The sequence below is a fragment of the Helianthus annuus genome, chromosome 9 (genome assembly GCF_002127325.2).
Source record: "Helianthus annuus cultivar XRQ/B chromosome 9, HanXRQr2.0-SUNRISE, whole genome shotgun sequence".
NCBI lineage: Eukaryota > Viridiplantae > Streptophyta > Magnoliopsida > Asterales > Asteraceae > Helianthus > Helianthus annuus.
Window position 1 is genome coordinate 47,896,835 of NC_035441.2, and position 15,754 is coordinate 47,912,588.

General features: G+C 35.6%; 1 protein-coding gene across 1 annotated transcript; it reads left to right on the forward strand.

The window, feature by feature from the left end:
• The first annotated feature begins 1,577 nt into the window (after positions 1 to 1,577).
• Positions 1,578 to 12,594, forward strand: LOC110877480 (lysine--tRNA ligase). Its single transcript, XM_022125629.2, has 17 exons — positions 1,578 to 1,920; positions 2,004 to 2,079; positions 4,169 to 4,237; positions 4,353 to 4,518; positions 4,594 to 4,687; positions 4,791 to 4,876; positions 5,957 to 6,075; positions 6,150 to 6,212; positions 7,865 to 7,990; positions 8,073 to 8,355; positions 8,873 to 8,969; positions 9,065 to 9,221; positions 10,042 to 10,185; positions 10,921 to 10,989; positions 11,080 to 11,223; positions 12,202 to 12,253; positions 12,324 to 12,594. The coding sequence occupies exons 1-17, from the start codon at positions 1,706 to 1,708 to the stop codon at positions 12,344 to 12,346; spliced, it is 1,983 nt and encodes a 660-aa protein (XP_021981321.1). The 5' UTR covers positions 1,578 to 1,705; the 3' UTR covers positions 12,347 to 12,594.
• Positions 12,595 to 15,754: the final 3,160 nt, after the last annotated feature.

Below are 15,754 nucleotides of genomic sequence, written 5' to 3' on the forward strand. Positions count from 1 at the left end.
TGAATGTTTGAATATTGAAATAATTATGTTTGATCTGATTGTGAAACTGCCGTATATGCTTGCTGATATTACGGAATAATTGTTGCGGATTAATTATGGAAATCTGTTACACTTTGTCTCGACCAGGGTTGCGAGTCGAGAACCCTTAGTCTCGACTCGAGACCACCATACCGACACAAAACAGCACAACTCGAGACCAGCATTGCGGGTCCGGTTGCGACTCGAGACCGTGTAGTCTCGACTAGACCATGATGACTCGAGACCTCCTTGTTGCGACTCAAGACTTCGAAGCCGGCACAACTCGAGACCGCCTAGTCTCGACTCGAGATCTCTAGTCTCGACTCGAGACCATGAACACGTGCCCACTGTTTTGGGCTTTTCACACTGTTACGAGCCCAACCATTTGGGCCGCATACTTGGACTTCGTTTGTTTGCGTGACGTTACTGTGGAACTGCCATGAATACATGTATCTGCCATGATCAATACTTGCACACAACTTGTTAGAATACGTGTAGAATATACTTGCACGATGTGGATACGAACCTAACTTGTATGGTAACCATGTTAGGACGTGGTTGACCACTTATAGCTTGACCGACTTTCTGTGTATCTGCCGAGCAAACCAAGGTGAGTTCACACAGCCAAGGCATGGGATTCCCAGGTTGGGAATTGGGTTGGAAGATTTGAATTGGATAATTACTCGTACTTACGCTATTGCTAGACTATATACCATCGTCCTCAGTTTAGTCAGGACACTTACGTAAAACCTACGTAAACTAGTATCTACCACTGTCTCCCGGGTCGGGAGGACACTTACGTAAAACCTACGTAAACTCATACCTACTACTGTCTTCCGGGTCGGAAGGACACTTACGTAAAACCTACGTAAACCCCACGCGTACCACTGTCCTCGGGGAAGGGCACTCACGTAAAACCTACGTGACCTTGTACGTATTCCTGTTCTCGGGTTAAGAAGAACACATGGTTGCAAATAGTCTAGTAAGGATAAACATGGGAAGCCCCCACTAGTAATAAATATAATCGTGGGAAACCCCCACTAGAAGTACATACATACATGGGAAGCCCCCACTAAATGAACATATGTTTTGCTATTACGAACTTACTTTCCGTGAACTCGCTCAACTAGTTGTTGACTCTTTGCTGCATGCCTTGCAGGACCTTAGGTACTTATGGAGCTTGCACAGGGAGGAGCAGGTCGTTGTGGGACATGGATCGTGGATGCCATGTTAACATTTAAACATTGAACTTATGATTCACTTTGGATTTACATACTTATGCTTCCGCTACTCAAATTACGTTTTGTGAAACACCAATTATATTGTGATGGGTTGTTTTGATTACTTTTAATATTTAAATGCTATGTTCAATATGATTGGTGGCTTGATCCTGGTCATGTCACGCCTCCAAGCGGTGGTACTCCGCGGGTGGATTTTGGGGGTGCGACAGTACATGTAGCAAGTAGAGGCACCACATGAACATATTATGTCCGACGATTTTCCTTTTTCGACGAAGTGGCGTATGAGTTCTGCGACACTGATCTTTGTGACATTGTTGAAGTGGAGGTGGGGATCAATCTCATGAGTTGATCTTTCTTGATTTCCATTCACTTCGAAGAAGAACAATAAGAGAACAAAGAAGAATTGGATTTCTAGGGCTTTTAATTTTGATTAAATTTTGTTAACAATGGCAATTTTGACATTTCACACCAAACAAACCCACCACGACCACTACAAACAAACAGTTACGCACACTCAACAGCCGCCATATTCAAAAACCCTAACGCCATTGCAGCATCTTCAATTCTTGACCACTGTTAACACAATGGCGGAACCGGCGGCAACCGTCCCAATCGACAACGCTACCTCGACACCGGAGGAACCAGAAACTTTAAGCAAGAAGTAACTTCTCATATTCGATAACTATCATGTATCAAACGCGATTAACGAGATTCTAGGGTTTAATTTGTTCGATTTTCATGCAGTGCTCGTAAGAAGGAGCTGAAGAACAAGCAGAAGGAAGAAGAACGGCGTCGTAAGGAAGAGGAGAAGGAGAAAAAGGTGCAATTAGGTTTTGGAGATTGTTTCGTTTTTTGTTTGATGGATTGTGTTGTGATATATATTTGTTATTTGAGTGATTAGAAAGTTATTGATTGTGTGAATGTTATGAATATGAGCTCGGTTCCAAAAAATTGCCAAAATTGAGTACCTGTGTACGGTATTTGAAGGTAAAAATTGGTAAAATACCGGTACAATACTCAAGCGGTTTTGAACCGAAAGTACCGATCTTGGAAACGCCAAAAAGTGGGTACCGAATTGGTACCAGAAATGATTCGACATGGTAAAGTCGGTACGGGTTCGGTTTCAGGATTTGGTACCATTCGCTCATCCCTAGTTAGGAACCTAATTTACTAATTAAATTGTTGAAGTTTAGAACTTTGGGATGTTCATCAGGTTGGATATTGGTTTGTTTGGTTTTCTATTCTTTTTTTGGCTCTATTCGAAAACCGAATGGGTTCAAGTTAGAAATGTGTCTAACCGAATTTTAAACGAACTAAACTAATGTATTTCGTTTATTTGGTTCAGTTTTCCGAGTAAACCAGGTGTAATTCGATTGAATTTGGTTTGGTTATCCGAATAAGCAATATTAATGGAACCGACTAGTGAACTAAGAGCCAAATTCACGATTCGGATATGTTCAGGAACCGAACCGAAAACTGAATTCACAATCCAGTTCGTTTTTTCGGTTATGGATATGGTTTGGTTTTTAGGTTTTATCGGTTCGTTTTTTTTTGCACACATCTACTTAGAACACAGTCTAAAAGTTTGATTATTGTGGATATTAGATTAGTTCTAAAGCTGATTAACGGACGTGAACATCCCTACTTAGAACACAGTCTAAATGTTTGATTATTGTGGATATTAGGATACAACAATTGAGGCTTAGGATCATGTGAAGTTAACTATCTTGATTCATTATATTTGTAACTTTGATTCAACATTTTATATTTCGCACAAAGTTTTGATTCTTAGTTACTTATATCATATGGAAACAGAATTGAACACTAAGGATCTTTACATATAAATTTGCGAATCAAAGTTTCAAATTTAGTAAATCAGATTCTTTTCACACCTCTCACTGTATTTAGCTTTACATTTGATCCTGATTCTGACAGTAAGGAATTTTAGCATTATAGTCCAATTACAGGATTAATAAAATATCTTGAAGATATTTTATAGGAGTTTAGTATTATAACTTTGATTTTTAATTATATATACATGGAATCGGAATCAAACACTAAGGATCAATATATATAAATTTATGAATTAAAGTTTCAAAGTTATGGAATCAAATTCTTTTCACACCTCTCATGGATATTTAGCTTTACATTTGATCCTGATTCTAACAGTAAGTAATGTTAGCATTATAGTCTAATTACAGGATTATTAATATCTTATATATTGTAGGATTTTAGTATTTGAGTCGATTCAGGATACTATCCTATTTCAAGTCTATTTTTATTCAATCGTTGTCCATCATTTACTTCTTTATAGGATTAAGAGTTTTTTAACAGGTATTGTGATTGCTCGTCACTCTTAAGCAATGTTTTGAAAACCGGACTGGCCGGTTGGACCGGGAACCGGGGGTCTGGCCTGTCTGGTTCACCATATCAGACTCGTTTTGAGTCGAACCGGCCGGTTGGATCGGAAAACCGGGTGGTCGAACCCAGTTTTTAGAGCTTGAACCGGATTTTGGTTAAATTTTTTTAAGTTTTACCATATTTATTTTTATAATATTTACGACATCACCCGGTTCTTGCAGCTGATCCGACCGGTCTGACCAGTGGACCGGTAAAGAGACCGGTTTAACTTTCGGTCCGGTCCTGAAAGCATTGCTCTTAAGAACTATGTTTTAGGATGTTTGGTTTGTACTTTGTCTAAAGATGTTCTATATTTTAGGATGTTTGGTTTGTCTAAAGATGTTCTGTATTTTATTTTAATTAATAATTAATTTAGTCAATTTCTTTTCTGTTTTATTTAATTAATTATAGCAGTTTTCTGCTGTCTTATTTCGATACCAATATACTTTTTTTTTCAAGAATTGTGATGGCTTGTCACTTTAAGAGCTACATATCGCCTTTCTTTTCAGGCTGCCGCCATGCCGAAGTCAGCAGTTCAGAAGCAGTCTGCTGCAGATGATGAAGACATGGATCCAACGGTATGTTTCTTTTGGTTATGTTTATTAAAATTGTGTCAAAATATTCCTTGCATGTCGGTTGGATATCTTGTGCACATAAACTTGATTATAATACACGTTTTTTGAATGGTTGCAGCAATATTTTGAGAATCGACTGAAAACACTTTCTGCTCAAAAGGCAGCAGGAATAAATCCGTATCCTCACAAATTTGAGGTCAAAATGTCCATTCTTGATTATATAGAGAAGTATGACAGTTTAGGTAATGGGGACCATCTGGAGGATGTTGAAGTATCTTTAGCTGGTGAGTATAACTCGATACATGACCACATAAATAGTTTATTACAATCCGAAGTGCTAATAATTGCACTATTGTTAGGGAGGTTGATGAACAAACGGTCTTCTTCATCAAAGCTGTTTTTCTATGACTTGCATGGTTCTGGTGGAAAAGTGCAAGTTATGGCTGATGCAAGGTAACTATCTATCTGTATTTTTATGCAGTTTTTGTTGCGGTGTTTCTTACGATCTACAACCTGCGGAAAGTATACACTTACTGAAACATACCTGTTTTTGCAGGAGATCTGATTTGGATGAAGCTGAATTCTCCAAGTACCATTCTGGTGTGAAACGTGGAGATATTGTTGGTATCGTCGGGTTTCCAGGTGTGCAATTTTAGTTTGGATTTATGTTTAGTTGAAGCTTTGTTTATTAATGCTCTTGAGATAGAGTGGGAGATGAAGTATGGTTTTTAAGGTTGATGGGATGTGTTTCTTCTAGGGGTGTACATGGTTTGCTTCAGCTTTAGGGTAAAACTGAAATGTTTGGTTTTCAGTTTTTGAAAACCGTCCGGTTTCAATTTTTTCGGTTTTAGCAATGGTTCAGTTCGGTTTTTCGGTCCTGGAACAAATTACGTGAGATTCAAAAGTAAAAAGTATAATCCAAGATTTACATTTAACTATTTAAGTTAAATATATTTAACCTTTCTAATTAATAGTGTTCACATAAACCTAACCTTCTAATATAGTTTTATGTTTCTCCAAAGTTTTTATTAAGACATTTTCTTTTATAATACTTTGAAAATCTTTTAATTTTTATGTTAAATTTTGTTATTTCTGATAGGCAATGGATTAATCATAGCAAAGAGAAATAAACATGCTAATGTTCTTATTATAAGTACTTAACTTTCAAGAATAAAGTTAATAATTCCTAAATAAATATATAACAAACATTAAAATTGACTTTTTAGGTTATTCGGTTCGGTTCGGTTTTTTAGGTTATTCGGTTCGGTTCGGTTTTTTAGGTTATTCGGTTCGGTTTTTTAGGTTTTTGTATGGTTCGGTTAATATGGTTTTTTTGGTTTCGGTTCAGTTTTCTGTTCACCCTTAGTTTGCTCTCATTTAGAGTAAGTCGGTTAAAAACTTATTATTTTTATTTCATACTGTTGGGGTGTCTGATTGTCTGTCTTGTTGCCTATGTTTACTCTATTCTGGTTGTAAGTATTACTTTATTGTCACCTTAATTTATTTAATAGCTAGATAATTATCGAACTAGTATAGTATTTGTAATCATATATGGCAATCTATTATTTTTAAAAAGTTAAAAATTTTGGAAAAACAAGCACTTGTTTTGATTTTTTACGCGCTATGCCTTTACGTCTGCTTTCGCAGCCATACTTGCATTTGATGTTTTATCAGACTTAAATTTGTTTACTTTGTACATGCCTGATTTTTTTTTTGTGGCAGGAAAAAGCAAAAGGGGAGAGCTGAGTATATTTCCAAAAACGTTCACCGTCTTATCACATTGTCTTCATATGATGCCTAGGCAAAAACATGTAACTGGTGCTGATAATTCCAATGTGAAGGTAAACGTTGTTATACTTACTTTTAATTTCGTTTCAGTTTTTAAATGAGATGAATATGCATTGTTTTTTTACAGAAAATTGACGCTTGGACTCCAGGAAGTGGTAGAAATCCTGATGCATATATATTAAAAGATCAGGTATTAAATATACATGTTTAGTCCCTCTACAGCTCCACTTAAGCTTTAAGAAGTTGTTTGTATTTATACTTTACACCCTTAACTTTGCTAATATACATGTTTAGTCCCTCTACTTTAATATATCTGATATACATGTTTAGTCCCTCTACTTTAATATATCTGATATACATGTTTAGTCCATTTACTTTATAGTTAACTTTGTTTATATACATGTTTAGTTCTTCTACCTGAATTTTGATAATATGTTTAGTCCTCTACTTTAATCCTTTTAGTGTTTCGCCTTTTAGTGCTTTTTTTTGCTAACGTGTTACGTGACAAACCAAATCGACTTACGCCACAAAACACTTCTCACCTATGTTGTCAAAAGCGCACTAGGCGCGCGCCTAGACGCAAAGGCGCACCGCAGCTATTGCGCCTTGTGGTGACCTAGGAGACGATTTGAGCTTTTTTTGTAAGCAACGTTCAGGCGCTCGCCTGGAGCTGGGCGCAGGCACAACAAGGCGAGCTTAATTGGAAAAAAAACGACCTGAAATGGAAAAAAAAGGGTCGGAATTGAAAGATAGAGGGAGTAGATAGAAACCTGGTTTAGCAACTTGAAAAATACGTTGAAGGTGGTAAACTTGTGGATTAGCAGCTTACCTTGAAGCTAGAAAAGTTGTAACCCTAATTCTCACGTACTGGAGTGTTCGACGGCTTTTCAAAAGACTGAACCCTAATCACTGTATATTGGGCTGGGCCATCATTAAATTTATGTAACAAAACTGGGAATTTATTTTAATATAATAGATGGGTGGCCCAATTGATTATTTTTAACTGTTTTTCAATTTTATTGTTTTAAGCTGTTACAATTGCTAAATATATAATTTCATAAAACATTATTCTACATATTCTAAAAAGATACAATAATAATTTTCTATTATATTTGTATATTAGTGATAAACTATTAATTTTTTATGTTTATTAAATATATATTTTGTTATTATTTTTATTATTGCGCTTTACTTAAAAAAACCCTCACTTTTTTTGCGCCTTGCGCCTTGAGTGTGCCTCGAGCTTTTGACAACATAGCGTCTCACTATTTATTCTACCCACTAACAAGCTGTCACGCGGCCGCGTCTTTTCTTTTCTTTTAAACTTTTCCCCCTCTTTTCTTTTACACCCTTGACGTTGTAAATATACATATTTAGTTCTTCTACTTTAACTTTCCTAATATACATGTTTAGTCCCTCTACTTTAATAAAGTACTTTTCCTATGTATCTAACTTTGCTTATGTGCATGGTTAGCCCCTCTACTTTTATTCCTTTTAGCATTTTGCCTTTTAGTGTTTTTTTCTTGCTAATGTGACTAACAAACCCACTACCGGCGCAACGCGCGGGGTAAAATTACTACTTCTAGTGTATATAGAGTGAATTGCCAAATTCGTGCCTGAGCTTTGTGCCTGTTTGCGAGTATCATCCAAAACAGCTTTTTTGTACCATATTGCCCTTCACTTTTGGTATTTTTTGCCATTTTCATCCAAACCTTTAACCTGGTTAAAAAGTGTCGTTTAATCAGGGACGATTTTGGCAATCTATGTTTTTTTTGCTTTTTCACATAAATATAGTTAAAACAATTACTTTAATTAATATAAAACATATTTACATTGTGGTAGGAAACACGATACCGTCAACGATATCTAGATCTGATGGTAAACTCGGAAGTCAGACATATATTCAAGACTCGGTCAAAGGTCGTATCTTATATCAGACGTTTTCTCGACAGTCAAGACTTTTTGGAGGTAAACCCATTATTAATTTAGTTTTCCGTCATTAGTTTCATACTTTCTTTTCTTTACGCTTATTCATTATTTTTGATCACAGGTTGAAACTCCGATGATGAACATGATTGCTGGTGGAGCTGCTGCACGCCCGTTTGTGACCCACCACAACGACTTGAACATGACGCTGTATATGCGCATTGCTCCTGAACTTTATCTGAAGGAGCTTGTGGTAGGTGGACTCGAGCGCGTATACGAGATCGGAAAACAGTTTAGAAACGAGGGGATTGATTTGACGCACAATCCCGAGTTCACGACATGTGAATTTTATATGGCGTTTGCTGACTACAATGACTTGATGAAGCTAACTGAGAAAATGTTGAGTGGTAAGTGTTGATTGTTTGTATATATTTTGTTGTTTTTTATTCGAGTAAAATGCCATTTTGTCACAGAGGTGGTCAGTTTTGCAACTATCGTCCAAAGGTTTGTTTTTCCGCATCTGGATTCAAAAGGTTTGAAATCTTGTCATTTTCACCCTGCTCATTAACTCCATCCATTTTTCTCTGTTAACCCAGGGGTATTTTTCTAACTTAAAGGGCAGTTTGGTCTTTTTCATTTTATGTAAAAAGACCGAATTGACTTTTAAGTTGACAAAAAAGATGGAAATACCCCTGTGGAGAAAAATGGATGGAGTTAACAAGCAGGATGAAAATGGCAAGATTTCAAACCTTTTGAATCCAGATGCGGAAAAACAAACCTTTGGACGATAGTCAGAAAACTGACCAAACCTCAGGGACGAAAATGGCATTTTACTCTTTTTATTATTTGTTTTTCTATTAATACAATTACATTTGAACCCATATTCGTGCTATTGGCTATGGTCACTAACACATAATGAACCAGGAATGGTAAAGGAGCTGACAGGTGGCTACAAAATTAAATATCATGCCAACGGGTATGATAACGACCCTATCGAAATTGACTTCACTCCACCGTTCAGGTCATTTGCTTACTAAGATCTTTAGTTTGAATTTACCGAGCTATATTATAACATACTGTTACCAGTTTCACTAACTCGAATATAAATGTTTACAGAAGGATTGACATGATTGAAGAATTGGAGAAGATAGCAAATCTTAGCATACCCAAAGACCTTACGAGTGAAGAAGCCAATAAATATCTTGCTGACGCGTGCGCAAAGTTTGATATCAAATGTCCTCCCCCTCAAACGACAACACGTTTGCTGGATAAAGTAATCGATTCCATCTTTATATAACTTCTAATCCCTCATTATTAGGCATGTAAATGAACCGAACCGACACGAACAGAGGCATGTTCTTTTTCGTTCATTTAACTTGAACATGGACATTTAATCGAACACATGTTTTTGTTCATGTTCATTTATTAAGAAAATGGGCATGTTCGTTTATGTCCGTTTGTTTAAAACATAAACGAACGTAAACGAACATAAAAAAACAAACTCAAATGAACATAATGTAACAAGCAATAAACAACACAATGTCCTAACATAAACAGACATAAAGTAATTTTTGATATAAATTAGTGAGTAGTTACGATAAATTCTATTGAAAACCCCACTTTTATTACTAGAAAGCCCAATTACCAATTAGTTATATTTATACAAGTAGCTAAAAAGTTCCTTTTATGGTTAAAATTTATATAAAAATTAACTACTTGTGTATTTAGATTGAAACGTTTATAAACGAACAAACATAAATAAATGTAAATACTCGAACACAAATGGACGTTCATGAACACAAATGAACCGAACAAAACGTGTGTTCATGTTCGTTTGTTTAAATAAATGAACAAAAAAAATTGTTCATGTTAAATAAAAGAACTTCCCGCCGAACAAGTTCACAAACAGTTGATGAACGTTCGATTCGTTTACAAATCTACTCATTATACTATTTTTTATTTTCCAAGATATTTTAATTATGGCACTGCGTCACATTGTTGTTCTTGTTGATGGTTTTTACCAAGTTAATGAGAACATCATAATCTTATGCTACACCAAGGATGTGTAATGTTAATAAATTCATTGTGTGCAGCTTGTGGGACACTTTCTGGAGGAGCAATGTGTTAATCCTGCTTTTATAATTAACCATCCTGAGATAATGAGTCCACTTGCAAAATGGCATCGATCCAAACCGGGATTGACTGAACGTTTTGAATTGTTTATCAACAAGCATGAGGTATCTTTGTACTTAAATCTACGTCATTGATCTAATTATTGGTCTGATGGTTGGGTTATAATAGATAATGTGTTTCTAGCATACCCAATGAGAACGGTTTCCAACCCTTGCCTAAAAAGTTAAATAATTTTACTTGTAACCTCTGTAGTATCCACACCTTTTACACTTTTAACCCCTGTAGTTTACTCAATTTACTTCTTAGACCTTAAACTATAATAAAGTTTACTTAGCTTACTTCTTTCGACTTTGTTTTTATGTTTTTCTTATTCGGTTGTTATACCGGGTGCCGGTATCGTATCGATACCGTGATGAACCAAACTGATGTCGACCAAACTCCTGCCGCAACGCGCGGGTAATTTTACTAGTTTTGTCTTAAATTTTAATAGTTATGCATAACAATTAACACATCAAATATGATTACTTAACTTAATAATTTTAGTAATATTTTGTTAATATATAAAACAATTTAAACAGGTATTATGCGTTATTTTTTAATAAACACACTTTGAATGTCTTTTGATGTGTTTGACTAATTTGACATTTTTTTCTTTTCATATTTTTACTCCTATGATCTCCTTTTCAAAGTAAACAGGTCAAAATTGTTATCTAGCTATTATTTAGTTTTGTCAACGTAATTGTCAAAACGGGTCAAAATGGTTTGGTCGAGTTGACCTGAAACACGTTTTACCTACATTTTTAAAAGCCGTCATTGGCCTTTCATTTTTGTTTCCGCAGCTTGCCAATGCATACACCGAACTCAATGATCCAGTGGTACAGCGCCAGCGCTTTGCAGATCAACTAAAGGTACGACACGTGTTATATGAGTGTGAGAGTATTTCATAAAGACATACTTATGCATTTTGATTTGCATTACAACTGTCAAAAACGTTTCAGGATCGACAATCAGGGGACGATGAAGCAATGGCTTTAGACGAGACGTTCTGTACGGCTCTTGAATATGGTTTACCACCAACTGGTGGTTGGGGTTTGGGTATTGATCGGCTTACAATGTTGCTCACTGATTCACAAAACATCAAGGTTTGTGCATCGTTTTATTTATTTTCATTAGGATCGTTTTGGTTAACATGTAATGAGTACTACTATTGTGTTGTATGATTGATTACTAACTTATATATTAGAGTAAAATGTCATTTTCGTCATTGAGGTTTGGCCACATTTGCGGCTTTCGTACAAAGGTTTGTTTTTCCCCTTCTGGATCCAAAAGGTTTTAAATCTTGCCATTTTCATCCGACTCGTTAACTCCATCTATTTTCTCTGTTAAGTCATGGGTATTTCCGTTTTTTTGTTAACTTAAAGGGCAACTCGGTCTTTTTCAGGGGTATTCAGTTTTTTTACGTAAAGTGAAAAAGATCTAATGGCCCTTAAGTTTGCAGAAAAGACGGAAATACCCTTGACTTAACGGAGAAAAATGGATGGAGTTAACGAGCCGATGAAAATGGCAAGATTTCAAACCTTTTGGATCCAGATGCGAAAAAACAAACCTTTGTTACGAAAGTTGCAAAACTGGTCAAACCTCAGGGACGAAAACGGCATTTTAATCTATATATTATTTATTATGGTTGATTGGTTAAAATAAAAAGATACTGTTATTGATTTTAGAAACGTTTTGTTAGCAGCAGCAGTGCACCATAGCAACATACTTTTATTACCAACATAGTTTTATTTTCTTTTACCATTTTTAGATACTTTTTTTTACTTAATGGTTGGTAAAAAATGAATATATGTTATAATTTCTAAAAGTACATTGCTTTCATTGGCAAAACAATCAAAGTATTTTTTTTAAATTAACCTAATTAAATTATATTACTACTATCCGAAGTTAAATTATATTACTAATAATGTGAGTTAAATTTGTTTTATGGTTACACTTCTAGCAACATGCCATTTGACCCGTTAGAGATGAATTATAATCCACCCATATGTGTGTGTGCGTGCACTCTGTGTGTGTATATATGTGTTGAATTTAATGCTTTTGATACTTGTTTTGGCAAACAGGAAGTTCTACTTTTCCCAGCCATGAAGCCACAGGACGAACCACCCGTGAAAGGTACAAAAGCAAGTCCCCTTTTCGTGTGCGTTAATTATATCCGACAAACTGACGGTTAATAATATTGCAGCTGTAGAAAACCTGAAAATTTGAGAGCTCATATGGTCGCTATCTTCAGTTTTATCTGTCTGCAAAGATGTACCAACTTTTTGTTCAGAACGATTTGTGTTGAATTTGTTTCGGGTCAACTTGTGGCGTATAGCGTTTAGGTTTGATCACGTTACTATTGAATGTACTCTGATATACACAGGTACATCTCTGAAAAGTTTACTGATTTAACAGTGTTATGAAAAGTTTAAAATCTTAGTTGAAATAGCTGTAAATTAATTCGAACTTGTATACTTTCCCAATATGCTTGAAAAAGTGCCCCTCAATCTAGTTTTTCTAGTTTTAGTCTGTTAAATCTATAAACATGTTTTAAGATTTAAAAAAAAAATGTTCTTTCACCCCATCCCTTAAGCGGGAAATATATGATATGTTTCTGTTGTTGCACCTGGACGCCCCGGGGATGAGCCCCACACCGAGCAGTCTTATTATTATGTACGATGGTATGAATTTGTAGTTAAGCAGTGAAGATTGATATAGATCAAGAGTAGATGTACATGTATTCTAATCCAAGTTCTGAGATTCTGATGTATATTAAAATTTGGTTGGGATATAAAAGAAGAGCAACTTATGATTAGGCGACGAAACAAAAACAAATATATTTATGGTGTTTGTACGCGGATTTTGTTATTCTATCAGCTGAACAACTGTGATCAATGCGACCCGAGCTGTCATCACCTGGTCACAGGCTGTTGAACTAACTTGAGAATCCCACCACCTGTCTCATGTAACCAAGTATGGTGTAATCTCCGCTAGAAACTATCGAGTCAACGTCTGACTCTTTGGGTCAACATTGTACTCGAATCAAGATTGTATTCCTTTTCAACTTTCTCTTCGTTCAACTCAAGCCCGATTTCATCTATAGTTTCTGCAGTTGTATACTTTTATCTTGAGTTGAGTCTCGATTCCCGTTTTCAACATCGCGGCTGAACTTGGATGCGAGCCACTTAATCGTCTGAAGTTTTAACATAACAAGACTATCGATTTCATGTAAGGCAGCATTGCAATGCATAATAGATGGTTGTTCAACCAACGGTCAATGTTATGCAACCAGGCGAGTTTTTAAGTTTCTTTTTTTTTTCGTTGAACAAAGCTTTTATTACGCAAAATCAACCTGATATGTCCTGGCAAAAAGCTGAAAACACACCAGAAAAAACACAATACAATAGGAAACAATGAAGATTAGAAAGCATCAGACTCCATCCCAACATTAAAGTTAGACCACATTCTCTAAGCGAGATCTTTGAGCAATTCGAGAGCCATAGGAACGCTGTCTCTTTGGTATTTCTTCTAACAATTTTGAGTTAAAGAGTTTGCCTTGCTGTTGAACACCTTATCGCTGCGATTCATCCACACGATCCACAATGTAGCATAGAAGATAAAAATAACCAGGTTCTTTTTTGTTTTGTTTTGCCATAATGGATGGTAGACTTTACAGCCTCTAATGTGTCCGGAACTGGAATTTGATCCTTCTATAATGTAATCCCCTTTTAAATCGGCACAACCTTGTAATTTCTCGCTCTCCCATGAATAGGGCCCAAATTTATTTACCAAGCACACCTTTTACTAGGGCCAGTCTCCCGGCAAAAGAAAGGGTCTTTGCTTTTCATGTAGACAATTTCGCCTGAAATCTGTCCACTACTGGTTTCCAACTACTTAGTCTCGTCATGTTGGCTCCCACCGGCAATCCTAGGTACACGAATGCGCAATGCATAATAGATGGTTGTTCAAAGTTAGTTTTGTACTTCCCCTTTCCATTTGTAATTAATATCAAGCCATATTTGTCATATGTACAAACTAACTATTTAAAAAATGGTTAAAAGCTATACCAAAGCATTATTGGACGTCTGGCCGTCCTACTCAACTAGTTTGGTTTGACGTTTTCTAAAACTGTAGTAAGCAGTTTAATCTAAAATGACTTATAAGCGCAAAAAGCTATGTTTGTGTAAGACACCATGTATGAAATGAGTTATAAGTGCAAAAACACCATGTTTGTGTAAAACACCACTTACAAACTAATACCCAATTAAAATACCATGCGTAAATTGGCACCTAGGTGTAAAACACCATATATGTGTTTGGGGCCCAAAATTAAAACAATGTATGTAAAATGGTGTATAAATGTAAAACAACACAATATAGAAAACCTATTACACCATGTAAAGGTTCCCCCAATTAAAAATATTTTTTTTTTATAAGAAGACTACAATGATATTAAAGATAAAAACCGATTGTCGTTATGGTGATTTTTGTTTAAAAAAACATAATAATGTATAACAAAGTTATGAACATTTCAAAAAGTCCAGAGAATATGCATATGACTTGAATGTATTGTTTGAAAGTCAACAAATGTAGATTATTCCTTTTGAACCGCCTCCTCTTTTTTCATACGTGACTTCTGACCACTAATTTATTTGATGATTTCAGAAAAATTTGGAGGTCCTCTATCGCTATATATTTAGAAAAAAATTCGATCCAGTTTGAGTCGAGTCTGTCAGGTCAGATCATATAATAAAATGTTTAAAAATCGAATAATATACACTAATAATCAAATAAGAAAGTACAAAATAGTATAAAAAAGGTTTACAAAATTAACTTAATTTCGGGTTGTTCTTTCTATTCTTTAGAGAACAAAGATTATACAAGTCAATATATTCGAAAGTTTTAGAAGATAATTCTAGTAGTTAAATTCATATCTTAACTCAAAATATTGTTTTACAATTTTGAGTAAATTGCCATTTTAATCCCTGAGTTTTGTTCAAATTTGCCATTTTAGTCTAAATAGTTTTTTTTTTCCTCTGGGTCCCTGACTTTTACATTTTGTTGCCATTTTGATCATTTTGTTTAACTCCATCCAAAAACCCAGTTTGTAACAGGGGTATTTTGGGGATTTCCTTAAAAAATGTTTTAAGTTGCCATTTTGATCCAATTCCAAAAAAAAAAATCCAAAAAATCAAAAAAATTCAAAAAAAATCTAAAAAATCATAAAAATTCTAAAAAATTCAAAAAAATCTAAAAATAAAAAAATCTAAAAAATAATAAAAATTCTAAAAAATCCAAAAATCATTAAATGTTTCGGCACGAACCGTTTCGACCCGTACCGTTTCGAACCCGAACCGTTTCGACGCGAAGCGTTTCGAACCGTACCATTTCGACGCGAACCGTTTCGAACCGAACCGTTTCGACCCGTACCGTTTCGACCCCGTACCGTATCGAAACGGTTCGCTTCGATACAGTACGGGTCGAAACGGTTCGCGTCGAAACGGTACGGTTCGAAACGACTCGTGTCGAAACGGTTCGGTTCGAAACGGTTCGCGTCGAAACGGTTCGGTTCGATACGGTACGGGTCGAAACGGTTCGGTTCGAAACGGTTCGCGTCGAAACGGTACGGTTCGA

What these genes read in the sequence shown, in the direction of transcription:
- LOC110877480 (XM_022125629.2), top strand. Translation starts at nt 1,706, where the DNA reads ATGGCAATTTTGACATTTCACACCAAACAAACCCACCACGACCACTAC. An exon ending in CCAGAAACTTTAAGCAAGAA is followed by an intron (nt 1,921 to 2,003) that starts GTAACTTCTCAT and finishes ATTTTCATGCAG; the next exon opens with TGCTCGTAAGAAGGAGCTGA. An exon ending in TGTTGAAGTATCTTTAGCTG is followed by an intron (nt 4,519 to 4,593) that starts GTGAGTATAACT and finishes CACTATTGTTAG; the next exon opens with GGAGGTTGATGAACAAACGG.